Genomic DNA, 20286 nt, shown 5'->3' on the forward strand with positions numbered 1-20286 from the left:
CCTTCTATTGGCCCTGTCTTTACCATTCCTCACTGCCTTCTATTGGCCCTGTCTTTACCATTCCTCACTGCCTTCTACTGGCCCTGTCTTTACCATTCCTCACTGCCTTCTACTGGCCCTGTCTTTACCATTCCTCACTGCCTTCTATTGGCCCTGTCTTTACCATTCCTCACTGCCTTCTATTGGCCCTGTCTTTACCATTCCTCACTGCCTTCTACTGGCCCTGTCTTTACCATTCCTCACTGCCTTCTACTGGCCCTGTCTTTACCATTCCTCACTGCCTTCTACTGGCCCTGTCTTTACCATTCCTCACTGCCTTCTACTGGCCCTGTCTTTACCATTCCTTCCTCACTGGCCCTGCCTTCTATTGGCCCTGTCTTTACCATTCCTCACTGCCTTCTACTGGCCCTGTCTTTACCATTCCTCACTGCCTTCTACTGGCCCTGTCTTTACCATTCCTCACTGCCTTCTACTGGCCCTGTCTTTACCATTCCTCACTGCCTTCTACTGGCCCTGTCTTTACCATTCCTCACTGCCTTCTACTGGCCCTGTCTTTACCATTCCTCACTGCCTTCTACTGGCCCTGTCTTTACCATTCCTCACTGCCTTCTATTGGCCCTGTCTTTACCATTCCTCACTGCCTTCTACTGGCCCTGTCTTTACCATTCCTCACTGCCTTCTACTGGCCCTGTCTTTACCATTCCTCACTGCCTTCTACTGGCCCTGTCTTTACCATTCCTCACTGCCTTCTACTGGCCCTGTCTTTACCATTCCTCACTGCCTTCTACTGGCCCTGTCTTTACCATTCCTCACTGCCTTCTATTGGCCCTGTCTTTACCATTCCTCACTGCCTTCTTGGCCCTGTCTTTACCATTCCTCCTGTCTGTCTTTACCATTCCTCACTGCCTTCTACTGGCCCTGTCTTTACCATTCCTCACTGCCTTCTACTGGCCCTGTCTTTACCATTCCTCACTGCCTTCTATTGGCCCTGTCTTTACCATTCCTCACTGCCTTCTACTGGCCCTGTCTTTACCATTCCTCACTGCCTTCTATTGGCCCTGTCTTTACCATTCCTCACTGCCTTCTACTGGCCCTGTCTTTCATTTACCATTCCTCACTGCCTTCTATTGGCCCTGTCTTTACCATTCCTCACTGCCTTCTATTGGCCCTGTCTTTACCATTCCTCACTGCCTTCTATTGGCCCTGTCTTTACCATTCCTCACTGCCTTCTACTGGCCCTGTCTTTACCATTCCTCACTGCCTTCTATTGGCCCTGTCTTTACCATTCCTCACTGCCTTCTATTGGCCCTGTCTTTACCATTCCTCACTGCCTTCTACTGGCCCTGTCTTTACCATTCCTCACTGCCTTCTACTGGCCCTGTCTTTACCATTCCTCACTGCCTTCTATTGGCCCTGTCTTTACCATTCCTCACTGCCTTCTACTGGCCCTGTCTTTACCATTCCTCACTGCCTTCTATTGGCCCTGTCTTTACCATTCCTCACTGCCTTCTATTGGCCCTGTCTTTACCATTCCTCACTGCCTTCTATTGGCCCTGTCTTTACCATTCCTCACTGCCTTCTACTGGCCCTGTCTTTACCATTCCTCACTGCCTTCTACTGGCCCTGTCTTTACCATTCCTCACTGCCTTCTACTGGCCCTGTCTTTACCATTCCTCACTGCCTTCTACTGGCCCTGTCTTTACCATTCCTCACTGCCTTCTACTGGCCCTGTCTTTACCATTCCTCACTGCCTTCTACTGGCCCTGTCTTTACCATTCCTCACTGCCTTCTATTGGCCCTGTCTTTACCATTCCTCACTGCCTTCTATTGGCCCTGTCTTTACTCATTACCATTCCTCACTGCCTTCTATTGGCCCTGTCTTTACCATTCCTCACTGCCTTCTATTGGCCCTGTCTTTACCATTCCTCACTGCCTTCTATTCCTCACTGGCCCTGTCTTTACCATTCCTCACTGCCTTCTACTGGCCCTGTCTTTACCATTCCTCACTGCCTTCTAATGGCCCTGTCTTTACCATTCCTCACTGCCATTCCTCTGCCTTCTGGCCCTGTCTTTACCATTCCTCACTGCCTTCTACTGGCCCTGTCTTTACCATTCCTCACTGCCTTCTACTGGCCCTGTCTTTACCATTCCTCACTGCCTTCTACTGGCCCTGTCTTTACCATTCCTCACTGCCTTCTATTGGCCCTGTCTTTACCATTCCTCACTGCCTTCTACTGGCCCTGTCTTTACCATTCCTCACTGCCTTCTACTGGCCCTGTCTTTACCATTCCTCACTGCCTTCTATTGGCCCTGTCTTTACCATTCCTCACTGCCTTCTATTGGCCCTGTCTTTACCATTCCTCACTGCCTTCTATTGGCCCTGTCTTTACCATTCCTCACTGCCTTCTACTGGCCCTGTCTTTACCATTCCTCACTGCCTTCTACTGGCCCTGTCTTTACCATTCCTCACTGCCTTCTATTGGCCCTGTCTTTACCATTCCTCACTGCCTTCTATTGGCCCTGTCTTTACCATTCCTCACTGCCTTCTACTGGCCCTGTCTTTACCATTCCTCACTGCCTTCTACTGGCCCTGTCTTTACCATTCCTCACTGCCTTCTACTGGCCCTGTCTTTACCATTCCTCACTGCCTTCTATTGGCCCTGTCTTTACCATTCCTCACTGCCTTCTACTGGCCCTGTCTTTACCATTCCTCACTGCCTTCTACTGGCCCTGTCTTTACCATTCCTCACTGCCTTCTACTGGCCCTGTCTTTACCATTCCTCACTGCCTTCTATTGGCCCTGTCTTTACCATTCCTCACTGCCTTCTACTGGCCCTGTCTTTACCATTCCTCACTGCCTTCTGGCCCTGGCTCCTGCCCTGTCTTTCTTTACCATTCCTCACTGCCTTCTATTGGCCCTGTCTTTACCATTCCTCACTGCCTTCTATTGGCCCTGTCTTTACCATTCCTCACTGCCTTCTACTGGCCCTGTCTTTACCATTCCTCACTGCCTTCTACTGGCCCTGTCTTTACCATTCCTCACTGCCTTCTACTGGCCCTGTCTTTACCATTCCTCACTGCCTTCTATTGGCCCTGTCTTTACCATTCCTCACTGCCTTCTATTGGCCCTGTCTTTACCATTCCTCACTGCCTTCTACTGGCCCTGTCTTTACCATTCCTCACTGCCTTCTATTGGCCCTGTCTTTACCATTCCTCACTGCCTTCTATTGGCCCTGTCTTTACCATTCCTCACTGCCTTCTACTGGCCCTGTCTTTACCATTCCTCACTGCCTTCTACTGGCCCTGTCTTTACCATTCCTCACTGCCTTCTACTGGCCCTGTCTTTACTTCATTGGCCCTGTCTTTACCATTCCTCCTGCCTTCTACTGGCCCTGTCTTTACCATTCCTCACTGCCTTCTACTGGCCCTGTCTTTACCATTCCTCACTGCCTTCTATTGGCCCTGTCTTTACCATTCCTCACTGCCTTCTACTGGCCCTGGCCCTGTCTTTACCATTCCTTGCCTTCACTGGCCCTGTCTTTACCATTCCTCACTGCCTTCTATTGGCCCTGTCTTTACCATTCCTCACTGCCTTCTATTGGCCCTGTCTTTACCATTCCTCACTGCCTTCTCACTGCCTTCTATGGCCCTGTCTTTACCATTCCTCACTGCCTTCTATTGGCCCTGTCTTTACCATTCCTCACTGCCTTCTACTGGCCCTGTCTTTACCATTCCTCACTGCCTTCTATTGGCCCTGTCTTTACCATTCCTCACTGCCTTCTATTGGCCCTGTCTTTACCATTCCTCACTGCCTTCTATTGGCCCTGTCTTTACCATTCCTCACTGCCTTCTACTGGCCCTGTCTTTACCATTCCTCACTGCCTTCTACTGGCCCTGTCTTTACCATTCCTCACTGCCTTCTACTGGCCCTGTCTTTACCATTCCTCACTGCCTTCTATTGGCCCTGTCTTTACCATTCCTCACTGCCTTCTACTGGCCCTGTCTTTACCATTCCTCACTGCCTTCTACTGGCCCTGTCTTTACCATTCCTCACTGCCTTCTACTGGCCCTGTCTTTACCATTCCTCACTGCCTTCTATTGGCCCTGTCTTTACTCATTCCTCACTGCCTTCTACTGGCCCTGTCTTTACCATTCCTCACTGCCTTCTACTGGCCCTGTCTTTACCATTCCTCACTGCCTTCTATTGGCCCTGTCTTTACCATTCCTCACTGCCTTCTATTGGCCCTGTCTTTACCATTCCTCACTGCCTTCTACTGGCCCTGTCTTTACCATTCCTCACTGCCTTCTACTGGCCCTGTCTTTACCATTCCTCACTGCCTTCTACTGGCCCTGTCTTTACCATTCCTCACTGCCTTCTATTGGCCCTGTCTTTACCATTCCTCACTGCCTTCTATTGGCCCTGTCTTTACCATTCCTCACTGCCTTCTATTGGCCCTGTCTTTACCATTCCTCACTGCCTTCTACTGGCCCTGTCTTTACCATTCCTCACTGCCTTCTACTGGCCCTGTCTTTACCATTCCTCACTGCCTTCTATTGGCCCTGTCTTTACCATTCCTCACTGCCTTCTACTGGCCCTGTCTTTACCATTCCTCACTGCCTTCTATTGGCCCTGTCTTTACCATTCCTCACTGCCTTCTATTGGCCCTGTCTTTACCATTCCTCACTGCCTTCTATTGGCCCTGTCTTTACCATTCCTCACTGCCTTCTATTGGCCCTGTCTTTACCATTCCTCACTGCCTTCTATTGGCCCTGTCTTTACCATTCCTCACTGCCTTCTACTGGCCCTGTCTTTACCATTCCTCACTGCCTTCTACTGGCCCTGTCTTTACCATTCCTCACTGCCTTCTATTGGCCCTGTCTTTACCATTCCTCACTGCCTTCTACTGGCCCTGTCTTTACCATTCCTCACTGCCTTCTACTGGCCCTGTCTTTACCATTCCTCACTGCCTTCTATTGGCCCTGTCTTTACCATTCCTCACTGCCTTCTACTGGCCCTGTCTTTACCATTCCTCACTGCCTTCTATTGGCCCTGTCTTTACCATTCCTCACTGCCTTCTATTGGCCCTGTCTTTACCATTCCTCACTGCCTTCTACTGGCCCTGTCTTTACCATTCCTCACTGCCTTCTACTGGCCCTGTCTTTACCATTCCTCACTGCCTTCTATTGGCCCTGTCTTTACCATTCCTCACTGCCTTCTATTGGCCCTGTCTTTACCATTCCTCACTGCCTTCTACTGGCCCTGTCTTTACCATTCCTCACTGCCTTCTATTGGCCCTGTCTTTACCATTCCTCACTGCCTTCTACTGGCCCTGTCTTTACCATTCCTCACTGCCTTCTATTGGCCCTGTCTTTACCATTCCTCACTGCCTTCTATTGGCCCTGTCTTTACCATTCCTCACTGCCTTCTATTGGCCCTGTCTTTACCATTCCTCACTGCCTTCTATTGGCCCTGTCTTTACCATTCCTCACTGCCTTCTACTGGCCCTGTCTTTACCATTCCTCACTGCCTTCTATTGGCCCTGTCTTTACCATTCCTCACTGCCTTCTATTGGCCCTGTCTTTACCATTCCTCACTGCCTTCTATTGGCCCTGTCTTTACCATTCCTCACTGCCTTCTACTGGCCCTGTCTTTACCATTCCTCACTGCCTTCTATTGGCCCTGTCTTTACCATTCCTCACTGCCTTCTATTGGCCCTGTCTTTACCATTCCTCACTGCCTTCTACTGGCCCTGTCTTTACCATTCCTCACTGCCTTCTATTGGCCCTGTCTTTACCATTCCTCACTGCCTTCTATTGGCCCTGTCTTTACCATTCCTCACTGCCTTCTACTGGCCCTGTCTTTACCATTCCTCACTGCCTTCTACTGGCCCTGTCTTTACCATTCCTCACTGCCTTCTATTGGCCCTGTCTTTACCATTCCTCACTGCCTTCTATTGGCCCTGTCTTTACCATTCCTCACTGCCTTCTACTGGCCCTGTCTTTACCATTCCTCACTGCCTTCTACTGGCCCTGTCTTTACCATTCCTCACTGCCTTCTACTGGCCCTGTCTTTACCATTCCTCACTGCCTTCTATTGGCCCTGTCTTTACCATTCCTCACTGCCTTCTATTGGCCCTGTCTTTACCATTCCTCACTGCCTTCTATTGGCCCTGTCTTTACCATTCCTCACTGCCTTCTATTGGCCCTGTCTTTACCATTCCTCACTGCCTTCTACTGGCCCTGTCTTTACCATTCCTCTGTCTGCCTTCTATTGGCCCTGTCTTTACCATTCCTCACTGCCTTCTATTGGCCCTGTCTTTACCATTCCTCACTGCCTTCTATTGGCCCTGTCTTTACCATTCCTCACTGCCTTCTACTGCCTTCTGGCCCTGTCTTTACCATTCCTCACTGCCTTCTACTGCCTTTGGCCCTGTCTTTACCATTCCTCACTGCCTTCTACTGGCCCTGTCTTTACCATTCCTCACTGCCTTCTACTGGCCCTGTCTTTACCATTCCTCACTGCCTTCTATTGGCCCTGTCTTTACCATTCCTCACTGCCTTCTACTGGCCCTGTCTTTACCATTCCTCACTGCCTTCTACTGGCCCTGTCTTTACCATTCCTCACTGCCTTCTATTGGCCCTGTCTTTACCATTCCTCACTGCCTTCTACTGGCCCTGTCTTTACCATTCCTCACTGCCTTCTATTGGCCCTGTCTTTACCATTCCTCACTGCCTTCTATTGGCCCTGTCTTTACCATTCCTCACTGCCTTCTACTGGCCCTGTCTTTACCATTCCTCACTGCCTTCTACTGGCCCTGTCTTTACCATTCCTCACTGCCTTCTATTGGCCCTGTCTTTACCATTCCTCACTGCCTTCTATTGGCCCTGTCTTTACCATTCCTCACTGCCTTCTATTGGCCCTGTCTTTACCATTCCTCACTGCCTTCTACTGGCCCTGTCTTTACCATTCCTCACTGCCTTCTATTGGCCCTGTCTTTACCATTCCTCACTGCCTTCTATTGGCCCTGTCTTTACCATTCCTCACTGCCTTCTACTGGCCCTGTCTTTACCATTCCTCACTGCCTTCTATTGGCCCTGTCTTTACCATTCCTCACTGCCTTCTATTGGCCCTGTCTTTACCATTCCTCACTGCCTTCTACTGGCCCTGTCTTTACCATTCCTCACTGCCTTCTACTGGCCCTGTCTTTACCATTCCTCACTGCCTTCTACTGGCCCTGTCTTTACCATTCCTCACTGCCTTCTACTGGCCCTGTCTTTACCATTCCTCACTGCCTTCTACTGGCCCTGTCTTTACCATTCCTCACTGCCTTCTACTGGCCCTGTCTTTACCATTCCTCACTGCCTTCTATTGGCCCTGTCTTTACCATTCCTCACTGCCTTCTATTGGCCCTGTCTTTACCATTCCTCACTGCCTTCTATTGGCCCTGTCTTTACCATTCCTCACTGCCTTCTACTGGCCCTGTCTTTACCATTCCTCACTGCCTTCTATTGGCCCTGTCTTTACCATTCCTCACTGCCTTCTATTGGCCCTGTCTTTACCATTCCTCACTGCCTTCTACTGGCCCTGTCTTTACCATTCCTCACTGCCTTCTATTGGCCCTGTCTTTACCATTCCTCACTGCCTTCTACTGGCCCTGTCTTTACCATTCCTCACTGCCTTCTACTGGCCCTGTCTTTACCATTCCTCACTGCCTTCTACTGGCCCTGTCTTTACCATTCCTCACTGCCTTCTACTGGCCCTGTCTTTACCATTCCTCACTGCCTTCTATTGGCCCTGTCTTTACCATTCCTCACTGCCTTCTACTGGCCCTGTCTTTACCATTCCTCACTGCCTTCTACTGGCCCTGTCTTTACCATTCCTCACTGCCTTCTACTGGCCCTGTCTTTACCATTCCTCACTGCCTTCTATTGGCCCTGTCTTTACCATTCCTCACTGCCTTCTATTGGCCCTGTCTTTACCATTCCTCACTGCCTTCTATTGGCCCTGTCTTTACCATTCCTCACTGCCTTCTACTGGCCCTGTCTTTACCATTCCTCACTGCCTTCTATTGGCCCTGTCTTTACCATTCCTCACTGCCTTCTATTGGCCCTGTCTTTACCATTCCTCACTGCCTTCTACTGGCCCTGTCTTTACCATTCCTCACTGCCTTCTATTGGCCCTGTCTTTACCATTCCTCACTGCCTTCTATTGGCCCTGTCTTTACCATTCCTCACTGCCTTCTACTGGCCCTGTCTTTACCATTCCTCACTGCCTTCTATTGGCCCTGTCTTTACCATTCCTCACTGCCTTCTACTGGCCCTGTCTTTACCATTCCTCACTGCCTTCTACTGGCCCTGTCTTTACCATTCCTCACTGCCTTCTACTGGCCCTGTCTTTACCATTCCTCACTGCCTTCTACTGGCCCTGTCTTTACCATTCCTCACTGCCTTCTATTGGCCCTGTCTTTACCATTCCTCACTGCCTTCTACTGGCCCTGTCTTTACCATTCCTCACTGCCTTCTATTGGCCCTGTCTGTCTTTACCATTCCTCACTGCCTTCTATTGGCCCTGTCTTTACCATTCCTCACTGCCTTCTATTGGCCCTGTCTTTACCATTCCTCACTGCCTTCTATTGGCCCTGTCTTTACCATTCCTCACTGCCTTCTATTGGCCCTGTCTTTACCATTCCTCACTGCCTTCTACTGGCCCTGTCTTTACCATTCCTCACTGCCTTCTACTGGCCCTGTCTTTACCATTCCTCACTGCCTTCTATTGGCCCTGTCTTTACCATTCCTCACTGCCTTCTACTGGCCCTGTCTTTACCATTCCTCACTGCCTTCTACTGGCCCTGTCTTTACCATTCCTCACTGCCTTCTATTGGCCCTGTCTTTACCATTCCTCACTGCCTTCTACTGGCCCTGTCTTTACCATTCCTCACTGCCTTCTATTGGCCCTGTCTTTACCATTCCTCACTGCCTTCTATGGCCCTGTCTTTACCATTCCTCACTGCCTTCTACTGGCCCTGTCTTTACCATTCCTCACTGCCTTCTACTGGCCCTGTCTTTACCATTCCTCACTGCCTTCTATTGGCCCTGTCTTTACCATTCCTCACTGCCTTCTATTGGCCCTGTCTTTACCATTCCTCACTGCCTTCTATTGGCCCTGTCTTTACCATTCCTCACTGCCTTCTACTGGCCCTGTTTTTACCATTCCTCACTGCCTTCTATTGGCCCTGTCTTTACCATTCCTCACTGCCTTCTATTGGCCCTGTCTTTACCATTCCTCACTGCCTTCTACTGAACCTGTCTTTACCATTCCTCACTGCCTTCTATTGGCCCTGTCTTTACCATTCCTCACTGCCTTCTATTGGCCCTGTCTTTACCATTCCTCACTGCCTTCTACTGGCCCTGTCTTTACCACTCCTCACTGCCTTCTACTGGCCCTGTCTTTACCATTCCTCACTGCCTTCTACTGGCCCTGTCTTTACCATTCCTCACTGCCTTCTACTGGCCCTGTCTTTACCATTCCTCACTGCTTCTTCTACTGGCCCTGTCTTTACCATTCCTCACTGCCTTCTATTGGCCCTGTCTTTACCATTCCTCACTGCCTTCTATTGGCCCTGTCTTTACCATTCCTCACTGCCTTCTATTGGCCCTGTCTTTACCATTCCTCACTGCCTTCTACTGGCCCTGTCTTTACCATTCCTCACTGCCTTCTATTGGCCCTGTCTTTACCATTCCTCACTGCCTTCTATTGGCCCTGTCTTTACCATTCCTCACTGCCTTCTACTGGCCCTGTCTTTACCATTCCTCACTGCCTTCTATTCCTCACTGCCTTCTACTGGCCCTGTCTTTACCATTCCTCACTGCCTTCTACTGGCCCTGTCTTTACCATTCCTCACTGCCTTCTACTGGCCCTGTCTTTACCATTCCTCACTGCCTTCTACTGGCCCTGTCTTTACCATTCCTCACTGCCTTCTATTGGCCCTGTCTTTACCATTCCTCACTGCCTTCTACTGGCCCTGTCTTTACCATTCCTCACTGCCTTCTATTGGCCCTGTCTTTACCATTCCTCACTGCCTTCTACTGGCCCTGTCTTTACCATGCCTCACTGCCTTCTATTGGCCCTGTCTTTACCATTCCTCACTGCCTTCTACTGGCCCTGTCTTTACCATTCCTCACTGCCTTCTATTGGCCATGTCTTTACCATTCCTCACTGCCTTCTACTGGCCCTGTCTTTACCATTCCTCACTGCCTTCTATTGGCCCTGTCTTTACCATTCCTCACTGCCTTCTACTGGCCCTGTCTTTACCATTCCTCACTGCCTTCTATTGGCCCTGTCTTTACCATTCCTCACTGCCTTCTACTGGCCCTGTCTTTACCATTCCTCACTGCCTTCTACTGGCCCTGTCTTTACCATTCCTCACTGCCTTCTACTGGCCCTGTCTTTACCATTCCTCACTGCCTTCTATTGGCCCTGTCTTTACCATTCCTCACTGCCTTCTATTGGCCCTGTCTTTACCATTCCTCACTGCCTTCTATTGGCCCTGTCTTTACCATTCCTCACTGCCTTCTACTGGCCCTGTCTTTACCATTCCTCACTGCCTTCTATTGGCCCTGTCTTTACCATTCCTCACTGCCTTCTACTGGCCCTGGCTTTACCATTCCTCACTGCCTTCTACTGGCCCTGTCTTTACCATTCCTCACTGCCTTCTACTGGCCCTGTCTTTACCATTCCTCACTGCCTTCTATTGGCCCTGTCTTTACCATTCCTCACTGCCTTCTACTGGCCCTGTCTTTACCATTCCTCACTGCCTTCTATTGGCCCTGTCTTTACCATTCCTCACTGCCTTCTACTGGCCCTGTCTTTACCATGCCTCACTGCCTTCTATTGGCCCTGTCTTTACCATTCCTCACTGCCTTCTACTGGCCATGTCTTTACCATTCCTCACTGCCTTCTATTGGCCCTGTCTTTACCATTCCTCACTGCCTTCTATTGGCCCTGTCTTTACCATTCCTCACTGCCTTCTACTGGCCCTGTCTTTACCATTCCTCACTGCCTTCTACTGGCCCTGTCTTTACCATTCCTCACTGCCTTCTATTGGCCCTGTCTTTACCATTCCTCACTGCCTTCTACTGGCCCTGTCTTTACCATTCCTCACTGCCTTCTATTGGCCCTGTATTTACCATTCCTCACTGCCTTCTATAGGCCCTGTCTTTACCATTCCTCACTGCCTTCTACTGGCCCTGTCTTTACCATTCCTCACTGCCTTCTACTGGCCCTGTCTACCATTCCTCACTGCCTTCTATTGGCCCTGTCTTTACCATTCCTCACTGCCTTCTATTGGCCCTGTCTTTACCATTCCTCACTGCCTTCTATTGGCCCTGTCTTTACCATTCCTCACTGCCTTCTACTGGCCCTGTCTTTACCATTCCTCACTGCCTTCTATTGGCCCTGTCTTTACCATTCCTCACTGCCTTCTATTGGCCCTGTCTTTACCATTCCTCACTGCCTTCTACTGGCCCTGTCTTTACCATTCCTCACTGCCTTCTATTGGCCCTGTCTTTACCATTCCTCACTGCCTTCTATTGGCCCTGTCTTTACCATTCCTCACTGCCTTCTACTGGCCCTGTCTTTACCACTCCTCACTGCCTTCTACTGGCCCTGTCTTTACCATTCCTCACTGCCTTCTACTGGCCCTGTCTTTACCATTCCTCACTGCCTTCTACTGGCCCTGTCTTTACCATTCCTCACTGCCTTCTACTGGCCCTGTCTTTACCATTCCTCACTGCCTTCTATTGGCCCTGTCTTTACCATTCCTCACTGCCTTCTATTGGCCCTGTCTTTACCATTCCTCACTGCCTTCTATTGGCCCTGTCTTTACCATTCCTCACTGCCTTCTACTGGCCCTGTCTTTACCATTCCTCACTGCCTTCTATTGGCCCTGTCTTTACCATTCCTCACTGCCTTCTATTGGCCCTGTCTTTACCATTCCTCACTGCCTTCTACTGGCCCTGTCTTTACCATTCCTCACTGTCTTCTATTGGCCCTGTCTTTACCATTCCTCACTGCCTTCTACTGGCCCTGTCTTTACCATTCCTCACTGCCTTCTACTGGCCCTGTCTTTACCATTCCTCACTGCCTTCTACTGGCCCTGTCTTTACCATTCCTCACTGCCTTCTACTGGCCCTGTCTTTACCATTCCTCACTGCCTTCTATTGGCCCTGTCTTTACCATTCCTCACTGCCTTCTACTGGCCCTGTCTTTACCATTCCTCACTGCCTTCTATTGGCCCTGTCTTTACCATTCCTCACTGCCTTCTACTGGCCCTGTCTTTACCATGCCTCACTGCCTTCTATTGGCCCTGTCTTTACCATTCCTCACTGCCTTCTACTGGCCCTGTCTTTACCATTCCTCACTGCCTTCTATTGGCCATGTCTTTACCATTCCTCACTGCCTTCTACTGGCCCTGTCTTTACCATTCCTCACTGCCTTCTATTGGCCCTGTCTTTACCATTCCTCACTGCCTTCTACTGGCCCTGTCTTTACCATTCCTCACTGCCTTCTATTGGCCCTGTCTTTACCATTCCTTACTGCCTTCTACTGGCCCTGTCTTTACCATTCCTCACTGCCTTCTACTGGCCCTGTCTTTACCATTCCTCACTGCCTTCTACTGGCCCTGTCTTTACCATTCCTCACTGCCTTCTATTGGCCCTGTCTTTACCATTCCTCACTGCCTTCTATTGGCCCTGGCTTTACCATTCCTCACTGCCTTCTACTGGCCCTGTCTTTACCATTCCTCACTGCCTTCTATTGGCCCTGTCTTTACCATTCCTCACTGCCTTCTACTGGCCCTGTCTTTACCATTCCTCACTGCCTTCTACTGGCCCTGTCTTTACCATTCCTCACTGCCTTCTACTGGCCCTGTCTTTACCATTCCTCACTGCCTTCTATTGGCCCTGTCTTTACCATTCCTCACTGCCTTCTATTGGCCCTGTCTTTACCATTCCTCACTGCCTTCTATTGGCCCTGTCTTTACCATTCCTCACTGCCTTCTACTGGCCCTGTCTTTACCATTCCTCACTGCCTTCTACTGGCCCTGTCTTTACCATTCCTCACTGCCTTCTATTGGCCCTGTCTTTACCATTCCTCACTGCCTTCTATTGGCCCTGTCTTTACCATTCCTCACTGCCTTCTATTGGCCCTGTCTACCATTCCTCACTGCCTTCTATTGGCCCTGTCTACCATTCCTCACTGCCTTCTACTGGCCCTGTCTACCATTCCTCACTGCCTTCTATTGGCCCTGTCTACCATTCCTCACTGCCTTCTACTGGCCCTGTCTTTACCATTCCTCACTGCCTTCTATTGGCCCTGTCTTTACCATTCCTCACTGCCTTCTATTGGCCCTGTCTTTACCATTCCTCACTGCCTTCTATTGGCCCTGTCTTTACCATTCCTCACTGCCTTCTATTGGCCCTGTCTTTACCATTCCTCACTGCCTTCTATTGGCCCTGTCTTTACCATTCCTCACTGCCTCCTACTGAGGCCCTGTCTCACCTGTCTGTCTCACCTGTCTCTCAGCCCCTCCACAGATAAACCTGTCTCTCTCTCTAACCCCATCTGTCTTCCCCCTCCACAGATAAACCTGTCTCTCTCTAACCCCGCCTGTCTTCCCCCTCCACAGATAAACCTGTCTCTCTCTCTAACCCCATCTGTCTTCCCCCTGCACAGATAAACCTGTCTCTCTCTCTAACCCCGCCTGTCTTCCCCCTCCACAGATAAACCTGTCTCTCTCTCTAACCCCGTCTGTCTTCCCCCTCCACAGATAAACCTGTCTCTCTCTCTAACCCCGCCTGTCTTCCCCCTCCACAGATAAACCTGTCTCTCTCTAACCCCATCTGTCTTCCCCCTCCACAGATAAACCTGTCTCTCTCTAACCCCGTCTGTCTTCCCCCTGCACAGATAAACCTGTCTGTCTCTCTAACCCCGCCTGTCTTCCCCCTCCACAGATAAACCTGTCTCTCTCTAACCCCACCTGTCTTCCCCCTCCACAGAAGCCCCTGTCTCTCTCTCTAACCCTGTCTGTCTTCCCCCTCCACAGATAAAACTGTCTCTCTCTCTAACCCCATCTGTCTTCCCCCTCCACAGATAAACCTGTCTCTCTCTCTAACCCCGTCTGTCTTCCCCCTCCACAGATAAACCTGTCTCTCTCTAACCCCGCCTGTCATCCCCCTCCACAGATAAACCTGTCTCTCTCTAACCCCGTCTGTCTTCCCCCTCCACAGATAAACCTGTCTCTCTCTCTAACCCCGCCTGTCTTCCCCCTCCACAGATAAACCTGTCTCTCTCTCTAACCCCGCCTGTCTTCCCCCTCCACAGATAAACCTGTCTCTCAGCCCCTCCACAGATTAACCTGTCTCTCTCTCTAACCCCGCCTGTCATCCCCCTCCACAGATTAACCTGTCTCTCTCTAACCCCGCCTGTCTTCCCCCTCCACAGATTAACCTGTCTCTCTCTCTAACCCCGTCTGTCTTCCCCCTCCACAGATAAACCTGTCTCTCTCTCTAACCCCGTCCGTCTTCCCCCTCCACAGATAAACCTGTCTCTCTCTCTAACCCCGTCCGTCTTCCCCCTCCACAGAAGCCCCTGTCTGAGATCAGAAGCACCACTCTAACTCAGGTTGTGTTGAACTGGACTCTGGCCGAGCTGGCCGGGAACTACAGGTCCCAGGAAGACGAGCCAGAAGACTGGACGGAGGACATTTTGGACGTAGAGGACTGGTATGACCATGTAGTGGTGCCAGTTCTCCGCCGTGTCCTGCCCACCGACCAGACGCACATACCTGGCAGCCTCAAGGCCGTTTTCCACAAAGTGTTGTGAGTAAAATGTTCACTAAAGACACTGACAAATACAGCAGTAAAGACAGAAACATTTGTGGTCTCAAACGTAGAGCCAAAAGACCCGGTGTGACAGTATCGCTCCCGTCCCTCTCCTCGCCCCGACACGGGCTGGAACCAGGGACCCTCTGCTCACAGACAACAGTCACACACGAAGCGTCATTACCCATCGCGCCACAGAAGCCGCTGCCCTTGCAGAGCAAGGGGGAACCACTACTTCTCGGTCTCAGAGCGAGTGACGTCACCGACTGTAATACAATTAGCGCGCACCGTTGCTAACTAGCTAGCCGTTTCACATCGGCCACACCAGCATAATAGTAGGTACTCAATCTGACCCTCATATCATCACGGTCACCTAATCATCCCCAGTTTACAATTGGCTCATTCACCCCCCCCCCCTCCCGTGTAACTATTCCCTAGGTTTTTGCTGTAAATGAGAATGTGTTCTAAGTCAACTTACCTGGTAAAATAAGGGTAAAATAAATAACATTTAAGAGGCAAATAGTCCCAATTATAGTGTCAAACATGCTGACAGATGAAGCTAACATAAAACCATACTCCCAGATGTAGCTAGTACCAAATATAGTACCATACTCCCAGATGTAGCTAGTACCAAACATAGTACCATACTCCCAGATGTAGCTAGAACCAAACATAGTACCATACTCCCAGATGTAGCTAGAACCAAACATAGTACCATACTCCCAGATGTAGCTAGTACCAAACATAGTACCATACTCCCAGATGTAGCTGGTACCAAACATAGTACCATACTCCCAGATGTAGCTAGAACCAAACATAGTACCATACTCCCAGATGTAGCTAGTACCATACTCCCAGATGTAGCTAGTACCAAACATAGTACCATACTCCCAGATGTAGCTGGTACCAAACATAGTACCATACTCCCAGATGTAGCTAGAACCAAACATAGTACCATACTCCCAGATGTAGCTAGTACCATACTCCCAGATGTATCTAGAACCAAACATAGTACCATACTCCCAGATGTAGCTAGTACCAAGCATAGTACCATACTCCCAGATGTAGCTAGTACCAAACATAGTACCATACTCCCAGATGTAGCTAGTACCAAGCATAGTACCATACTCCCAGATGTAGCTAGAACCAAACATAGTACCATACTCCCAGATGTAGCTAGTACCAAGCATAGTACCATACTCCCAGATGTAGCTAGTACCAAACATAGTACCATACTCCCAGATGTAGCTGGTACCAAACATAGTACCATACTCCCAGATGTAGCTGGTACCAAACATAGTACCATACTCCCAGATGTAGCTAGAACCAAACATAGTACCATACTCCCAGATGTAGCTAGTACCATACTCCCAGATGTAGCTAGTACCAAACATAGTACCATACTCCCAGATGTAGCTAGAACCAAACATAGTACCATACTCCCAGATGTAGCTAGTACCAAACATAGTACCATACTCCCAGATGTAGCTAGTACCAAACATAGTACCATACTCCCAGATGTAGCTAGAACCATACTCCCAGATGTAGCTAGTACCAAACATAGTACCATACTCCCAGATATAGCTAGAACCATACTCCCAGATGTAGCTAGTACCAAACATAGTACCATACTCCCAGATGTAGCTAGTACCATACTCCCAGATGTAGCTAGTACCAAACATAGTACCATACTCCCAGATGTAGCTAGTACCATACTGACAGATGTAGCTAGTACCAAACATAGTACCATAGCTGATGCAAGAAAGTCACTGATCGTGATATTTACTGACCATTACGGGCGATCTGTGTTGTGTTCTATGTTAATTGTCTCTGCTATGTCTCCGTAGCTACCTGAACTCAGACATGGACAGCATGGACAATGACAATATGCCCCAGGACATATGTAGCATCACCCTAGAGGAGAAGTCATGTGGGGTGAGTAGCTACAGCCATCTATAGTTCATGTCATCTATAGTTCATGTCATCTATATATCATGACATCTATATATCATGACATCTATATATCATGTCATCTATATATCATATATATCATGTCATCTATAGTTCATGTCATCTATATATCATGACATCTATCGTTCATGCCATCTATATATCATGTCATCTATAGTTCATGTCATCTATATATCATGTCATCTATAGTTCATGTCATCTATAGTTCATGTAATCTATAGTTCATGTCATCTATAGTTCATGTCATCTATATATCATGACATCTATATATCATGTCATCTATATATCATATATATCATGTCATCTATAGTTCATGTCATCTATATATCATGACATCTATCGTTCATGCCATCTATATATCATGTCATCTATATATCATGTCATCTATATATCATGTCATCTATATATCATGTCATCTATAGTTCATGTCATCCATAGTTCATGTCATCTATAGTTCATGTCATCTATAGTTCATGTCATCTATAGTTAATGTCATCTATATATCATGACAGTTACATTCCAGGCCGACTACATTACAGTTGTTGGATTGCATCTTTTAAAAAATATAGAGATTTTTATAAAATGTAACCTTAATTTAACTAGGCGAATCAGTTAAGAACAAATTCTTATTTACAATGAGGGCGTACCACGGCCAAATCGACAGAGCAGTTCGGCATCACATCACTATATCATATGATGGGGTTAGCTGATACGTTTAACACCTATCTAGGTGTTGTGAGATCTGACCTGCGTCTGCAACGTTATCATTGTAAACAAAACAAAAATTTCTTAACTGACTTGCCGAGTTAAATAAAAATAAATTAATAAAAATCATGCTGGAATACGGCCAAAATCGCTATGGCGATAGCTGTTATATTATATATATATTATATTAGTATGTTTGATACCGAGGATTCTCTCGCTTCAATAATAGTAGGTCTCTGACTGATATAGGTAGAATTAGAGGAGTACAGAGACACCTACTGGTGACTACATGTCGTGACAACCTCGCAACATCTCGTTCTCGTGTGATCTCTTTCAATTAAATTCCTTTTTTTTTTAAATTCAACATACTTTGTTGACGTGGAAGAGTGAAAAACACTTACATTGTCAAAGTGAAACATTTTTTGACCTGGCATTGTTGGAGCTCGGAGTATAAGATTTTCACTGTACCCTGCGATTACATCTGCTGCCCTGTCTATGTGACTAATAAACCCATTTATCTAATCTATCAACGATGGTCAAATAAGACATTAATAATGGAATAATAAGGATCACGTTAATAGCGCTAATACTATTAACAGCAATTACAACAAATAATAATTATGAGAATAATACAAACTTTCCATCTCTCCCTCTCTCTTGCTCTAGTTGACCAATGCTGTGGAGAAAGTGGCGCGCGTCCTGCACTGTGTTGCCCGTAGCAACTTGACGTTGTCCGAGGAGACTGTTATGCGTCTGGTCGTGGAGCTGACCGGGCGGCTCAACTCATTGGTCCAGAAGTTCTCCGCCGCGGTAAGCCTCAACCAATCATTAGGGGACTTATTTGGACATTAGATCATATTTGAGGTCTTAAACATTTGGACAGAATGTTAATAAGTGTGGAATTAATTATAACTTAAATGGTAATTGACCATAATATGTACACTGTAGAGTTATGCTGCTGATCCCACAAAATGAATTAGAAAATGTTTAATATTTTATCTTCCCCATGCAGAACTTCAGTGAGGTGAAGCACCACTTCCAGGAGGTGTTTGGCCAGGCAGACTCCCCGGCTCTGACCCAGGAGAATCTCAACGATCCAGACTTCATCAGGCTCTGGTTCCAGATCAAACTGAAGCCCCTGCTTCCCTCCGTCCCCCCCAGCCTTCTCTCCTGCCTCAGCACCAAGAACTTCACCTGCCCCGTCTACCAAGCCCTGTGAGTAACACTAAACCTAACACAACCCAACAATAATACATCTACCAAGCCCTGTGAGTAACACTAAACCTAACCTAACACTAATACATCTACCAAGCCCTGTGAGTAACACTAAACCTAACCTAACCTAACAATAATACATCTACCAAGCCCCGTGAGTAACACTAAACCTAACCTAACACTAATACATCTACCAAGCCCTGTGAGTAACACTAAACCTAACCTAACTCAGCACTAAAGCATCTACCAAGCCCTGTGAGTAACACTAAACCTAACCTAACACTAATACATCTACCAAGCCCTGTGAGTAACACTAAACCTAACACTAAAACATCTACCAAGCCCTGTGAGTAACACTAAACCTAACCTAACACTAAAACGTCTACCAAGCCCTGTGAGTAACACTAAACATAACCTAACACTAAAACATCTACCAAGCCCTGTGAGTAACACTAAACCTAACCTAACACTAATACATCTACCAAGCTCTGTGAGTAACACTAAACCTAACCTAACACTAAAACATCTACCAAGCCCTGTGAGTAACACTAAACCTAACCTAACAATAATACATCTACCAAGCCCTGTGAGTAACACTAAACCTAACCTAACAATAATACATCTACCAAGCCCTGTGAGTAACACTAAACCTAACCTAACCTAACACTAAAACATCTACCAAGCCCTGTGAGTAACACTAAACCTAACCTAACACTAATACATCTACCAAGCTCTGTGAGTAACACTAAACCTAACCTAACAATAATACATCTACCAAGCCCTGTGAGTAACACTAAACCTAACCTAACAATAATACATCTACCAAGCCCTGTGAGTAACACTAAACCTAACCTAACAACCTAATACATCTACCAAGCCCTGTGAGTAACACTAAACCTAACCTAACAATAATACATCTACCAAGCCCTGTGAGTAACACTAAACCTAACCTAACAATAATACATCTACCAAGCCCTGTGAGTAACACTAAACCTAACCTAACAATAATACATCTACCAAGCCCTGTGAGTAACACTAAACCTAACCTAACACTAAAACATCTACCAAGCCCTGTGAGTAACACTAAACCTAACCTAACCTAACAATAATACATCTACCAAGCCCTGTGAGTAACACTAAACCTAACCTAACACTAATACATCTACCAAGCCCTGTGAGTAACACTAAACCTAACCTAACAATAATACATCTACCAAGCCCTGTGAGTAACACTAAACCTAACCTAACACTAAAACATCTACCAAGCCCTGTGAGTAACACTAAACCTAACCTAACCTAACAATAATACATCTACCAAGCTCTGTGAGTAACACTAAACCTAACCTAACACTAAAACATCTACCAAGCCCTGTGAGTAACACTAAACCTAACCTAACCTAACAATAATACATCTACCAAGCCCTATGAGTAACACTAAACCTAACATAACCTAACAATAATACATCTACCAAGCCCTGTGAGTAACACTAAACCTAACCTAACCTAACAATAATA

General features: G+C 47.7%; 1 protein-coding gene across 1 annotated transcript in view; it reads left to right on the forward strand.

Annotated features, from left to right (window-relative positions):
• Positions 1–20286, forward strand: part of LOC135530946 (uncharacterized) — a 58086-nt gene that overhangs the window by 17552 nt on the left and 20248 nt on the right. Inside the window, exons 6-9 of the mRNA XM_064959112.1 lie at positions 14642–14877; positions 16728–16815; positions 18223–18366; positions 18569–18771. Of these exons, the coding sequence (XP_064815184.1) occupies positions 14642–14877; positions 16728–16815; positions 18223–18366; positions 18569–18771 (671 nt within the window). The remainder of the gene's footprint in view (positions 1–14641; positions 14878–16727; positions 16816–18222; positions 18367–18568; positions 18772–20286) is intronic.

Source organism: Oncorhynchus masou, unplaced genomic scaffold (assembly GCF_036934945.1).
Source record: "Oncorhynchus masou masou isolate Uvic2021 unplaced genomic scaffold, UVic_Omas_1.1 unplaced_scaffold_1465, whole genome shotgun sequence".
Lineage (NCBI taxonomy): Eukaryota > Metazoa > Chordata > Actinopteri > Salmoniformes > Salmonidae > Oncorhynchus > Oncorhynchus masou.